Raw genomic sequence first — 14,039 nt, forward strand, 5'->3', positions numbered from 1 at the left:
GCAGTACTTTCACTAAAAGTAATGTTAAACTCCATTAGAGAGGTTACTTGCAGTTTCAGTCATCCAGGAAACTCCTGTGTTTGACATCCTGTAAGCTCTCCTGTGTGTTTGCGTATATGTGATGATGACCTTAGGTAAGATCTATTCACTGAGTGGGAAATGACCTCAGCAAATAACACAGCTCATGGTGCAATGAGCTTGACTTGATTGTTCATATCACTGTAGAGATTTTTACATTGCGCAAAGACTGATTGTGAAATACACAATACAGTTTAAAGCAATAGCCCAGTTTATTCAGTTCAATTATGCTTTTAATGAAAACATTAAGGCTGCTATAATCTGTATTTTTACAGGAACAATGCATCAAAGGCAAAGTTGAAAGATGTAACTTGATTCAAAGTGAATTCCAGCTTTGCTGCTTCAGTTCATTGTCATTGGTCTTTTGTGATAGCAGGCAGCAACTACAGTTCCTGCTCCATAACAGAGAAATGTAGCTGGAGACTAGCTGGTGAGCACAGCATAGCATTTAGCAGGGAATGTAGCTGTGTTGTTCAAGTATTTGGAGGTTTTGTTGATGAGTGCAGAAAAGGTGGAGTTGATGTACCGTTGTGGTGAAAGCAGAGCCAAGTGTTAAGCAAAGCTGTTGATATACTGGTTTTTGCTTTCATGTATGACCATCAACTGTGTGTAGTGATTGAAAGAACAGGATCAGAAATACAAGTGGCAGAAATTATTTTCCTCTAAAGGCTGTCTGGGCTCAGTCTTAGAGATCAGTGAGTTCAGTTATTTTGTCAGAGCTCAGAGTAGAGCCACTGTTCCTCCAAACATCAAAGTAAAAAGGAAAAGAGCACCCCGAAGTGTTCTGATTAGCATCCCTCCTGGACACCTCCTAGCTCAGGTGTTCTACCCCAGACACACACACTGTGCCTCTTGACTGGCTTGGGATCACCTAGCCAGAACAGCTTGAGGAGGTGCATAGGGAGAAGGGAAATTTTAAGAAATCACACTCTTCTCTTTTTTAAACTACTTTAAAGCTGCAGTTTAGCATTTGCCATCATCCATGTCATGGTAAACAAATTCTTCTGTAACCATTCTCAGTGATGCTTGAAAGTAAGACAAGTGAATTAAATTGTCTTTAATGAAGTGAATTCTGTATCAAACACTATGTGAAAATGGGTTTGTGAATGATCCCAGATGTGAAATTAAGATAATCTCCTGGAATGATAGGATCTGCCTGATGCTAACTTTAAATCCTTTCATCTACTTTGTTGAGAATACTGCAGGTTAATGGGCACATGAGCAAACAGTAATTTGAGAGTGCCTATCCTGTGCACTGTGTGGGCATCCATTCAACTACATGGGTGTGGTAGGCTGAAGAATCACAGCACTGCAATCATGAAATCAGATACACACACACACTGACTATCTGCCATCTTTTCAACCTTTCTGCTGTCACAGCGTGCTCAAATTCAGCCTGTTTCTGCTCTGCCTACATAGGCCACACCCTGAAATCCTGGCACACAGGGACAGATATAAACATGTGCACATACAGCATGTTCACTTCCCTCTTTCAGAATCCTCAGCTCAGCTTGATAATGACACATGTTTGCAGCTGTGACAGGTTAACTGCAAATAGCTCTTCAGCTGCTGCTACTGCTCCCCATGGAGACACAGTTAGTCATCAGGGGTGCTCGCAGTAGATGTTAGGGTTGACTGTGTGTGTTTGGTATAATTATACTCCCTTTGCAAAAAAATACACTTTACTTTTCAAAAACAATAATTTTGGATGCTCCCAGCATCAAATGCAGGTTTGACAGGTTTGTGAGTGTACACTTTATTCAAAACCTAGTGAGGGTTTAATCATGTTTACTACTGGGTAGCTGTAGCTCAGGAGGTAGAGCAGGTCACTTACTGATCACAAGGTTAGTGGTTTGATCCCTGGCTCCTCCAGTCTGAGTGTGAATGTGTATGAATGTAGTTAGGAAGCAGTCAGTTTAGAGAAAGTGTGTGATTGACTGAATATGGCCAGCACAGGACCACCAGTGTGTCTGCAACTGCCTTTGTACTGGCCCATGTGTGGGCCACATCTGGCAAACCTGGTCTGGACCACCAAAGGGCCGTCATTCTTTGCAGTATGTGGGCATGTGTAAGCACATTCTGTGGGCCAGATCCTGGCCATACCAATTTTGCTGTGTGGGTCAGTAGTCAGTCCCGTGTCTAGCCAGCTTTAAAAAATATTTGTTTTTATGTGTTGATAAGATGGATGTGATCATTTTGTACTAGTATAGTGTTTAGTATAGTGTTAAATCTATGCTCTAACCTGATGTGCATCTTCTCAGAAATGTTGCTACATGTTGTAGTTTTATAGATGCCAACAGCTGTGATAGGCCTGCTTGATAGAAATATTGGTTAACAGAAAGATTAATACCTCTGTAAAAAAAATGCAATAGGCTGAAATAAATGTAGCATGCTCATTATGCTAATATATAATACTCTGCCAGGTTAGACATGCCATTTTTCACATTTTCATAGTGCTGACAATGCATTTACAGATTAATTTGGTACTGATCTTCTCTTCTTCCTGCATCCAAGACATATTACCTCACTGCAGAGCGTTGTAAGCACACCAGCAGATGAGTGTAAATGAAAATAATGAGCTGCAGTCTTAAAAATGTGGTGTCTTGTGTTCCTAAAGTTGCACAGGTACCACTATGCTTGTTTGTGATGTAATGCTTCCCAAAAGAAAGGCTGCATTAGTGACAAAGTACTTCTACTTCATCTGATTGTGATCAAATGTTATTGATTCTTTATTTAGTTACGTTGATTAGTTTCCTGAAATGTGCCTGAATAGAATATCAGTCAAAACAGGATAGTGAGTTAAATTTCTTAAGATGCAAATGCAAAAATATCTTCTTGCAAGTATCACGATAAATAACTTACTTCTACATATTTAATTTTAAGTCGGGGTTGTCAAATTCAATTAACTCAGTGCAGTTTGATGTTTAGCTTAATCCAGATGTATCATTGAATCTGTAAAAAAATGTCCCATGCTGGCACCAATCAAACTTGAAAAAATGTATCAAGCAGAATAAATCCTGTGGTTTTTGGCTTGGATTTGGCAGGCTGTTTTTTCTTGGCTGGGTTTTAGGGTGTTTAACCCAGCAGGCATGTTGAAGACCACTTTATTTCTCTCAGACCCACTCTTATAAATGTTTTCCTATTTTGGCTCTTATTCAGCTTCTTTGAGCCCTCAAAGGGTTTACCACACACATTCTAATCTATTCATTTTGGCTAATAACATACAAGCTTTGGGGGATTTACTCAACTTATCTCCTGTTGCAAGGATTCATAAGTAAGCTTTGACACAAAAATAATAGCCTCCAAGTTGTTTTTCTCAACATATTTCCAAAGTATTAAATACTCTAAAATAAGCTTCGAACATTAAATATTACTGCTGTTTTAGGATAATAAATACTTTTCTTTTTACATAGGAAAAGTTTATTTTAGCAGCATTCGAAGATTCTAATTGTTTGTGCATTCATTTTTTCCTGTGTGTGTCTTTTGTTCAGCTCATTGTAATACATTGTATGTTTAGGATAATAATCATTTTCTCCTGTCTCTGTCTTCCTGCAGACAGACGTAAACGCTTGTTATCTGCGGGCTGCTCGGGCTGGCAACCTTGAGAAAGCGTTGGATTACCTGAAAAATGGGGTTGACATTAATATTTGCAATCAGGTAAGCTTGCTAATAAGACTGCACCATTGTAGAGTTTTTTAAAGTAAAATTTCCATATAAACAACTCAAACCATGTATCCAGTCTTTTTATCGCTGAAACTCCAAACTCAGCTTTAAATTGTAGGAATAGTTCTTCTAGTTATTTATATAATTTGTGAAGCAGGCGCAACCTTAGACTACTGCCATGCCTGCATGGTCACCAATTCAGCCTATGGTTTGTTGTGTTACATTCCCTAAATGCACGACTTACAGGAACTAAACTAAATTAGTTCAAGTATACCAAATGGTTTGGATTCAAAATCACACATAAAGAGTTTATATGTTGAATGTTAGTCTCAATAGAGACCAGATTTGCAGGGGAAAAAGCAAAACAATAAAGATTATTTTAATTTAATCTCCATTCCTCTTCCTCTCTTTTCTTTCTCTCCAGAATGGCCTCAATGCTCTCCATCTGGCTTCGAAGGAGGGCCATGTGGAAGTGGTGGCTGAGCTCATCAAACAGGGTGCCAATGTGGATGCTGCTACTAAGGTGTGTGCCACCCAGGAGTCGCATAAACATACAATCACTCACACAGGCACACTGTGTATGCATGAATTCACAGACACACACACACGCAAAGTTTGCTGAGTCTGCACCTTCCCAAAGTCACATTGATTAAGCAGCAGGAGAGGAGATGAATGGCTGCATGTGAGTAGAGAGGTCAAGTACTGATTTAGTATAAGTCCTGTCACGGACATTCCGGTATTTCACCACATAGGGCTTGTTGGTCTGGTAGTGTATGTAAAGTGTTTGACAGTGAAATGCTCCACTGCATTAAATTTATCCATTAGAAGAAAGGCGATTAAATTCACGATGATTGGATTTTCTGCCATGATGCTGACATCACCACACTAAACTAGGTTAGTGGGAGTAATTAGGTAATAACTCACAATTCTTACAGATGTTTCCCAGCACTGAAGCAGTCTGCTTACAACAATGTTTTTAAAAATACTAATACAGGGTCGTGGTATTAACACCAGAGACTTGCAGCTGATGCTATTTGTGCCCATGTGCCATGCACTATTAGTTTACTTTGTCTGCTTTTTCATTATATTGTTCAAGATAGTTGATGGAGTCCCTCAAACCCTTCTGTAACACATCTGTGCGCATGAAAACTCCAAAATACTGGGTATAAATGTGTAAGCATTTGGTTAGGCTTGATAGTGACTTATTAATACTATCTGAGCATGCTGGAAGTGAGTGAAAAGGCAGATGTAAAAACAGCTCAACAATTAATAAACAAAATTGCAAAAAGCAGCTTAACAGGTGTAACAAGCAAACTGAAGTTGAGGTACCCTGCTACACCAGCTGACAATGTGATCCGATCAGCTAAAACTCTTTAGCAGTTTAAGTAATTTTAGCCTATGAGCAGTTACTGTTGCCCCTGCGAGCTGCTGTGCAACCCCTCTCCACCTGAGCTTCCCCTTTTCATGCTAGTTTTTCATACCTTTATAGAAAAGGCAGATCTGATATTAAAACATAATAGTGCACATTTGCAGACAGTCTCTCCAGTAAGAACTTCACAGTGCTGCAAGTAGTTATTCACATAAAACACGATAGGCATGGTTACAGAAACCTAACTTGGTTACTCACATGGGAATTTTGTGTGACTATTCTGTTCTAATCTTTGAAAAGTCAACTTTCTAACTAGAATATCTGTCAGAAATGCTTCCAGAAGGTCAGATACCTTAGGAAACTCCATTATCTGTAACATACAAAAGCTGATAATCCATTATTGTCCAGCTGCATATACAGGTGACATTTAATTGCACAGGGCAGAAAAAACACAAGAACAAGAGAAGAAAAGAGAGGCCTTTGTAGCCCTGCAGGTGTGAGCATTGTAATATATCAATAGTTCTCTGGGACTGTAACCTGAATCCTTCCAGAAGAAGACAAATTCTGGTTTTAATATGTGCTTATATAGTAATTATGCAAGTTTTTAAAGTGTGGCTGTAATGGCAGCCCTTGTAAGTGTTTTATGTGCGACATAAGTGAGCCAAGGAAAGAATACACTACTGTACATTTCATTCAGTCACAATTTATGTTATGCTGTGATGGGGGAAGCACTTCTATTCATATTTAGCTTGAATAGCAAACTAAAACTACAACATTAACAAAAACAACTATGTCAAGGAATGCTACAAAACTAGTCAGAAAATGTCCAATAACAGGTTTTCTCTGAACAGACATGTTACAAAAGCAGTTTAAAGGTGTCTGATGTGTATCCCTCACTCATACAATGGCTCCCAAATGAGCCATGAAAACTTCAAGAATCCCAAATTAATGTCAGAATCAAACCGTTGTATCTTGTTCTAAACTAGATTCAGCAGCAGTAGGAAGGAGAGGCGAAGCATGTGAGGAACGAAGCGAGGTGTATGTACAGAGGGTTTAGTGGCAGTAAGAATGACAGCATGGCGACAGCTGCTGCTTGCTATGGCTCACACACATATAACAGGTGCATCCATTAGAGCTGCGTATGAGTAATGCACATATCAGACTAGCTCTGCTAGTCTTTTCAGTATGTAGTAGTTTTCTTCTTTGTATTTCCATTTTTTTTCTCTTTCTGTGACTCTTGAACGTTTATCTTCCCGTTGCACAGTCTGTATCTGTTATTCAAGTTGAACCAGTGTTCAGAAGTAATGCTATAACCTTAATTTTCACCCTTAACATGTGCATATGTGTTGTTCAGGGTTATGTATATTTAATCTGTATATATCTATATGAATATGCTGGGTCTATGGACAAAGGGAAACAGGCAAAGTTTCTTTTGGTTGCACACAGTTAAACACTTGATGTGAAGTGCAAAAGATGCAGTCTTATAATTAGCTAGCTACTGACAACAATTTAGCTGTTTATGTTTTCAAATGAACAGTATCTGACAGTTACCGTAGACTGTGTTAGGGGCCTAACAAGTTATAAATAATGTGGCATCACCAACAACAACAGTCCTACAAAAGGACAGGTAAAGCATTGCTCTAGAAATGCTGTTTATTTTGGTAACAAAGCGCAAGACCAAGTTGACTGGTTATGAAGTATTAGTGCTTGCAAGTTAAGGCTAATAGGCTAACTGCTGGTGTCCTGACTGTTGGGCTAGTGCACTTGACTCAGTCGTGTCATAGTTAGCAGAGCTGGACACATCAGGATGCTCTAGTACTCGATAAGTTAACTACTGTTAAATGCCAAAGTAAACAAAGAATAAAATTCATGCTAGTAAAGTTAGCATCAGTTTCTAGCATCAATCAGCAGACCAGCTAATGGATTCAGATTGTGTGCTCATTTTCATTCAGTGGGCAGCCCTTTAATCTGTGCTCGCCAACAGAACAAAAGACAGTGAAAATGAATGATATTCATGAACAGATATGAACAGATTTTGATTTGTAGACTTATTCAGTTTGTCAGTCTTCTGTTTTTGGGGGAATATGCTCTCTCCAAGCTTTACATTATAAATTATATAAATTATATTACAAGGTGCAACTATTATTTTGTTAGCCTAATTTTATTTATAGTTTTTGAGATTAGCGCTAATCATAGTTTGCATATACACACACAGTCCCAAAGTTATATTAATTGTCCTTTCCTGTGAATTCTAATTTATGATTTACAGACATCACAGACAATGATATCATATTGCAGCAAATATTAAGGTTTGATTGAGATAGGACTTTAATAAAAAGTGATATTTTTCACTCAATTTGCAGCAATCAGACACTGAAGCTTGTAAAAGTGCTTTAAAAGCTTCCATAGCATTAAGTCAATCCATGCTGCTTTTAACTCTCCTGCACTCCCCCAGAGAGATATGTGTGCAGTTTGCACTTCTGCTGTAAACAAGCAATATGCAAAACATTTCTCCTGTGTGACTCATAAACATCCATATAGCCCAGGCCTTTACATGCATCCAAAAAGCTAAAAATAATTCTTCCTAAGTTTTCCTAAAATTTTAAATGTTTGTTTTGTTTCTGTTCTTTAGAAAGGAAACACTGCCCTCCACATAGCTTCTCTTGCTGGACAGACAGAGGTGGTGAAGGAGCTTGTCACCCACAGTGCCAACGTCAATGCTCAGTCTCAGGTAAGGCATCCCCTCTCGAAAACACAGACACATGAACTCACAAGGCTGTACGGCGAAATCATCTCTTTTGGAAGACCATGTTTGAATTCGTGCATTCATCCAGAAGAATGTGTACATACAGGGTCCATTTGTGTGTGTGTGTGTGTGTGTGTGTGTGTGTGTGTGTGTGTGTGTGTGTGTGTGTGTGTGTGTGTGTGTGTGTGTGTGTGTGTGTGTGTGTGTATTTGCTTGCTGTGTCAGCAACTCTGCTGTGCAGCTTAGCCCACATTCGATAGTCAGCATGCGCACACACTCACAGTGGACTTGTCACCACAGCAACTATAACGATGTCACTGTGAAGGCTTTGGCTGCAGCTGATGAGAGGAAGAAAATGACATCAGTATTGATGACCTTTAATCTTTAGTGCTGACCTAAACTTCTTTCCATCTCCAATTTTACTTGAAGAGTAGGAGAAGGTCAATTGATTTTAATGCAAATTCTAGTAGTTACCAGTGTACATCACCAATGTCCATCACTGTACCAGATTTATTCATTACAATGCAGTTGCAGTACTTGGGTTAAAAAGTATCTTTAGCTATCTGCACAGTGCCACGTTCTTTTTCCCAGTGTGAACTTCAGCATTTTGTCCTTTCTTTTTCTACTGACACTTGATTCCACAGTAGAATTACAGTAACAGGCAATGTGAAGCTTTAGTTTTTAACCATGCAGTCAAATTTGTGTCATTTAAACACTAAAAGAAAGAGTTAGTTTTGTATGACAGTATGTTTATGTGGGACTGTAGCCTCAGGTTTACGCTGTTAGCTGGTAATTATGAGACAGTGCATTTCAGCACTTCTCATGGAGTAACATGAAAATAATCTAACAAGCAGTGTAACGAAATTGCTCTCTTCAAGGAATAATTAAGTAACAAATAATTTGTAATATGTTACTGTGTTCACGGCGTCTGAGGAGTAAATGTTTAGGATCTCTCCAACAGTAATGGGTGGTGCTTATTCTCTTCTCACATTAAAAGGAGCTTATAAACCAGAGTGTCACTATAGCTTAGTTTTTTGAACAGGCAACCCATATGCTGAAGGCTGCAGGGGCCTTGTTTCAAAAATGACCCAGTCTATTTCCTCCATGTTAATCCCCATTAGTCTCTCTCTACTTTTCTGTCTATGCTTTACTGTCCCTGTCCAATAAAGGATAAAAATGATTGTTCTGAAAAATGCTTTATGGAGACAGGAGGGGGTCTTCTTCTCTTATACTTTCTGGGTCACTAGACACACCGGGGACATATAATTACGATTCAAAAGAATGAAAAAGTGGATTTCGCATAATTTGCCCCCTTTAAATTATGCGTATAACGAGGAAAGTATTTGGTGCAGTGACACTAGAATAACTACAAAGAATGGAAGAGGAGGATGAAGAGGAGTTTTTTTGCATGCTGAAATGGTTTTTGGATGCCTGTGTTGCTATGGAGATATGTTTTCTTATATCTAGTGTGGTAACACACACACACACACACTTGTCAGATTCAGCCCCACACTGACTTTTATCTACACTCTTATTAGGTGTGAGGTATGTGTTGAGGTGACGGTATGTACACTATGATAACGCTGCTAGAATATAACATTTGTGTGGGGTGGTGGAAGTCAGGTAAAAATAATCTCCCTGCTTTCAAGTATGATTGGGTCATCATAGTTTTAGTGTATAATAGCATGTGTGGCAATCAAGTTTTCTGAAAATTAAATTAAGAAATCTTTTATAGAATAAAAACCTGTTCTGCAGTCAATTTCACGCCTGACACATCAAGGTGCTTTATCACATTAATGCAGAAATCCTATAAACCCAATATTGCCAAAAAGCAGTACTGCTTATTGATGTTTCAGCACTGCCCACAATGACCTAATGTAAGCAGAGATATTAACAGGATTAATCACCTTATCACCTGACTCCTTGATATCAGTCTGGCCAACATTTGTTGTGTTTTTATTTTATTAACACTAGTTTTCTTAATCATTTGTATTGTAACTTCATTTAGTTTATTTTGTCAAATGTGTTTTACTGTACAGGTTCTATATCTTTCTTTAGAAAGAAGGTATAGATCTCTACATAATGTCTTTTAGTCCACATGCGGAATTTTATTCATATTTCTCTTTTTTCCGATATACGATAATTTCTTTGGGGTGAGAAATGACAATCACATCCTACCCAAGTCCGTCTTTCTGTAAGGGTCATTATTTTATATAACTGGAATTTAACTGAGACACTATTATTTGGTACTAATAGAAGTAATTTTTTTCTACAAGCACGCAAACACTTTATCAATATATACAAAATAAAGCATGCATCGGTGTCCTTGCGCTGTTTTTGTCTTGGTAAAGTTTCATTAATTACCTCTAATGTTTAAATTCCCTATCCTTGTGACACATAGATCGAGAATGTGTCAGTCTTTAAACATTAACAGCATCATTTCTTCTTTTGTTTCTCTGCAGAATGGCTTCACTCCGCTGTATATGGCAGCGCAGGAGAATCACTTGGATGTGGTGCAGTTCTTATTGGACAATGGCTCCAGCCAGAGCATCGCCACTGAGGTAAAGGCAGTCTCTCATACACATACACAAAACACAAAGACACAACCTAACATGTGTTTGCACATGCTCACAAACCCATAACATCTTCTAACAGCTACCAACCCCCTCTGTAATTACACTGCAACATTATCACCATCGGTTTCTTTGTTTCAAATGTTAGATTAGTGCCTGCACCCGCTAGCTCATTTAGTAGACGACCGGTGTAACATATGAGGTCACTGTTTATTAGGGTTAGAAAAAATAATTATTTTTCAGAGATTAATCTGTTGCCTAGAGGGAGTAAAGAGGCAGAGTGATTAGAGTGAAGGAGGTAGAGACGGGAGCAGCAGCAGCAGCATGTGTTCGTTCAGAGTGACCTTGACTGTCTTCAGCTGCCAGCAGAGGGAGGAACCGGTGACGTTAACAGGAGAAAAAGCATGAGTGGCGAGACCAAATGCTACGCTGTGAGTGTGACACAGCGATCCATCATCTGCAGTAGTAAAGCAGACGGCCGACTGCCACCACTGCAAGACTAAAGTGTGACGATCGTTTTTCATTTTAGTCACATCTTTCTGATGCATAATCATTCTAACTGACACATGAAAAAACTTTAGAATTTCTTCCAAACAAGTTAATTGTCCTTTCATACAAAATGTAGGGTTAGGCTAAGGTTAGCACCAATGACGATGTAGACCTCAGAGCGTTAACAAGAAGAACTCATTCTGAGTATGAATCATTTAAATACAAGCATCTGTACATTTTAAATTTTGGCTATGTTGTTGGGAATATTAAAGTCTAGATCACACGTGGGCAAAGGAGGGCCAGGAGGTCCCTGAAGTATCTCGATCCAGTCCACCACATGTTCAAAGGAGAATAAAATGAGCATCTAGCGATATATACATATACAGATGCAGTTATAAATTGTAAACTGAAGCAGCGTGCAGAACACATAAAGGTTATACTGTCATGATGTTATTCTATACGTGCTGTCCATTTAGTTTTTGGCTTCTGTACCTTAAATGTTGCATTCAGTCCTAACAGGTCATTTAATTTCTGCTAGTGATGCAGAAACATCTCATAAATATAGTTCTTTTTTCAGCTTTTATTCTGTATAAAACAGCTGTTATTTGAGCAAACATTATTTAAAAAGTTTTTAGATAGGGATTAATACACACGTTGTGCTCTAGTGAAAAATAATGACAGGATAGGAAACAATGAAGCTCCAAAGTGTACAAAGATAAAAAAATACCAGGTATCAGATACCCGCACAATGTTGTAAGTGGGATCAATCAGACTAAAATATACTTTAAAGCTTTAGTTTGAAGGTAATTAGAGAGGTGCCTTTTATGTTCTGCTGATGTGTTCTGCAAATGCACATTTGATGCTGCTTTTATCTTATTAGTATTAGTATTAGTATTAGTGCGGTGTTTACAGAACTGTGTCTGAGACATTTCACTCAGGCCTTCGTGGCACCTCATTTTTCCTCCTCGTCTTTCTTCCTTTTCTCTCCTCCTTATTTCTTTTTCATGCCCTCCATCATTCTTTTGTCTGCCTCCGACTCCTCCTGCTCGCCCTCTTATTCCACCACATCTCACTCTTCCCCTCTTTTCACCCTTTTTGTGACTACTCCAGTGGGGTGAGACCAATGTGAATTATTCATGTGAGGAAATATATCTATGAAGCAACTCCTGCTGTTTAATAATTCATGTTTAAGCATTTAATTAGAGAACAAAGCTTTTATAAGAAATATTTGTCTATATTTGAGCATATTAGAATCATCTTTTTTGCCATCACTTTATAAGGGGCTTTACAAAATCTCTTTATTTTTAGTGTGCAACTTTGCTGATACCCCATCAGAATAACTTGATTTTTTTAATAACTCGCTTTGTATTGTTCAAAAACTGGCTTGTGCTATTTTGGTAAGAAGGAAATTGTGCTCTGTCACTTTCCATTTTTAAGCTTTTAAAGGAAGATCAAAACCCTGTCCTTGCCTTTTTGTTTGCAGCTGCTGATGCTGTTGTTTGAGTCCCAAAGTATTTTTAGGACATTAGACTAGGTTTTTTTCTCTTTTCCTGATTCCTAAATCAGATGAAACGGGAGCTAGTGCTTAGGGATGGATTGTGACCTTTAAAATTCTTACAAAGCCTAAATTTATGCATTTGAATGTGTTTGTGTGCCCAGGGGTATGCGCATGTGTGGGTGTGTTTTGCAAACATGTTTTTGGATCACATTATGAATGTGTGTCAGCCTGTTTATGCACGTGCCTCTGTGTGTGTGTGCGTGTCTGTGCAGGCGAGGGTGTGTTTGTTTCTCGCCCTCACTGATTATTTGTGTGAGCGGCGTTGGATCTCTGAGGGAGGAGTTTCGGCTTTAATGTGTGGGTGTCTAGTGATGCAGAGTTGGTTTTATCTAGACAGTTGGTGTCCTGTATAAACATACAAGTGTGCACACAGACACACATAAACACACAAAGACACACATACGTGCAGAGTATATTGTTTTCCTTGCAAGGAATCTTTCCTTTGATGAGTCATAGACGCTCTCCTAGTAGCATCTTACGTTTATCTTACTGCCTGCGTGAGTCAGTGTCTACATATAGTGTGTGTGTGTGTGCGTGTGCGTGTGCGTGTGTGTGTGTGTTTGTGGGCAGTATGCAATCTCATCTTGTCTGCATCCTAGTATGTGTCCATTCGCAGCTTAATTTCCTTTCCGTTTGTTCTTAAGTGAGACACTGAACTTACTAAAGCACTTACAGTATCTAAAACTAAAATGCCTAAATTGCTGAATGGTTATGTGTAGGGCTGTGCGATATGACCAAAATCTCATATCCCGATATAAGAATTCTATCGTCCCGATAACGATATAAATCACAAAAATGTAACATTTTCTGTAAATTCTGTGAATCTCGGGCAGCTCGACTTGCAGGAAGTGTTTCCAGCTGCGCGTCCTTTACCCGGAGTCGAGTGTTTTAACCGATGCATGAAACGATACATTTTTAGACATAAGTTGTAACGGCCGCCGTTTTCTTTGTATTTATTACACGGCGTGCTGCGGGGAAAAGCCTGTTCTATTCTTAGTTAGCGTATTGTCTGTCTTGTCTTAATGTTGGTTTAAAATGGAGCACTGTAACAAAAAATAATTTCCCCCAGGGATCAATAAAGTATTCTGATTCTGATTCTGATTCTAACGTTTGAGTCTAAGGTCTATTTTTTTAGCACCTGGCGGCTCTTTTTTACTTCTCATCCGTAAATAATCTGCTCTTTCATGTTATTCAGTTTATTTTGAAAAGTCTCAACAGGATCGTGAGCTTTATTGTGAAAGGTTTATGTGGAACATAAACAAGCAGACACGCGATGGTGTTACCGTCGTTGTTGCTAACCAAAACGCCTAAAAACAGGCGCTTGTCCATCCCTAATGTGGTTATATTAAATATAAGAGAAAGAGAGAACTTTACGAAATTAATATAGCCACTACAGTGACCATCAAAACAATGAAAAATATTGCCGTAAACAGTTTATTTTGCGACACCACGAAACCAACGATAGCGTAAAATGAAACGATAGATGTTTTTATATCGTCATCCGATATATATCGTTATATCGAACAGCCCTAGTTATGTTATTGCCCTTTACTTGTTCAGCGC

General features: G+C 38.6%; 1 protein-coding gene across 39 annotated transcripts in view; it reads left to right on the forward strand.

Moving 5' to 3' along the window:
- Positions 1-14,039, forward strand: part of LOC308390310 (ankyrin-3-like) — a 177,868-nt gene that overhangs the window by 83,334 nt on the left and 80,495 nt on the right. For all 39 annotated transcript variants that reach the window (XM_080872148.1, XM_080872140.1, XM_080872145.1 and 36 more), the window contains exons 2-5: positions 3,634-3,735; positions 4,166-4,264; positions 7,743-7,841; positions 10,319-10,417. In XM_080872148.1, coding sequence (XP_080728274.1) covers positions 3,634-3,735; positions 4,166-4,264; positions 7,743-7,841; positions 10,319-10,417 — 399 coding nt within the window. The remainder of the gene's footprint in view (positions 1-3,633; positions 3,736-4,165; positions 4,265-7,742; positions 7,842-10,318; positions 10,418-14,039) is intronic.

The sequence above is a fragment of the Rhamphochromis sp. 'chilingali' genome (assembly GCF_963969265.1).
Source record: "Rhamphochromis sp. 'chilingali' genome assembly, chromosome: 22".
Classification (NCBI taxonomy): Eukaryota; Metazoa; Chordata; class Actinopteri; order Cichliformes; family Cichlidae; genus Rhamphochromis; species Rhamphochromis sp. 'chilingali'.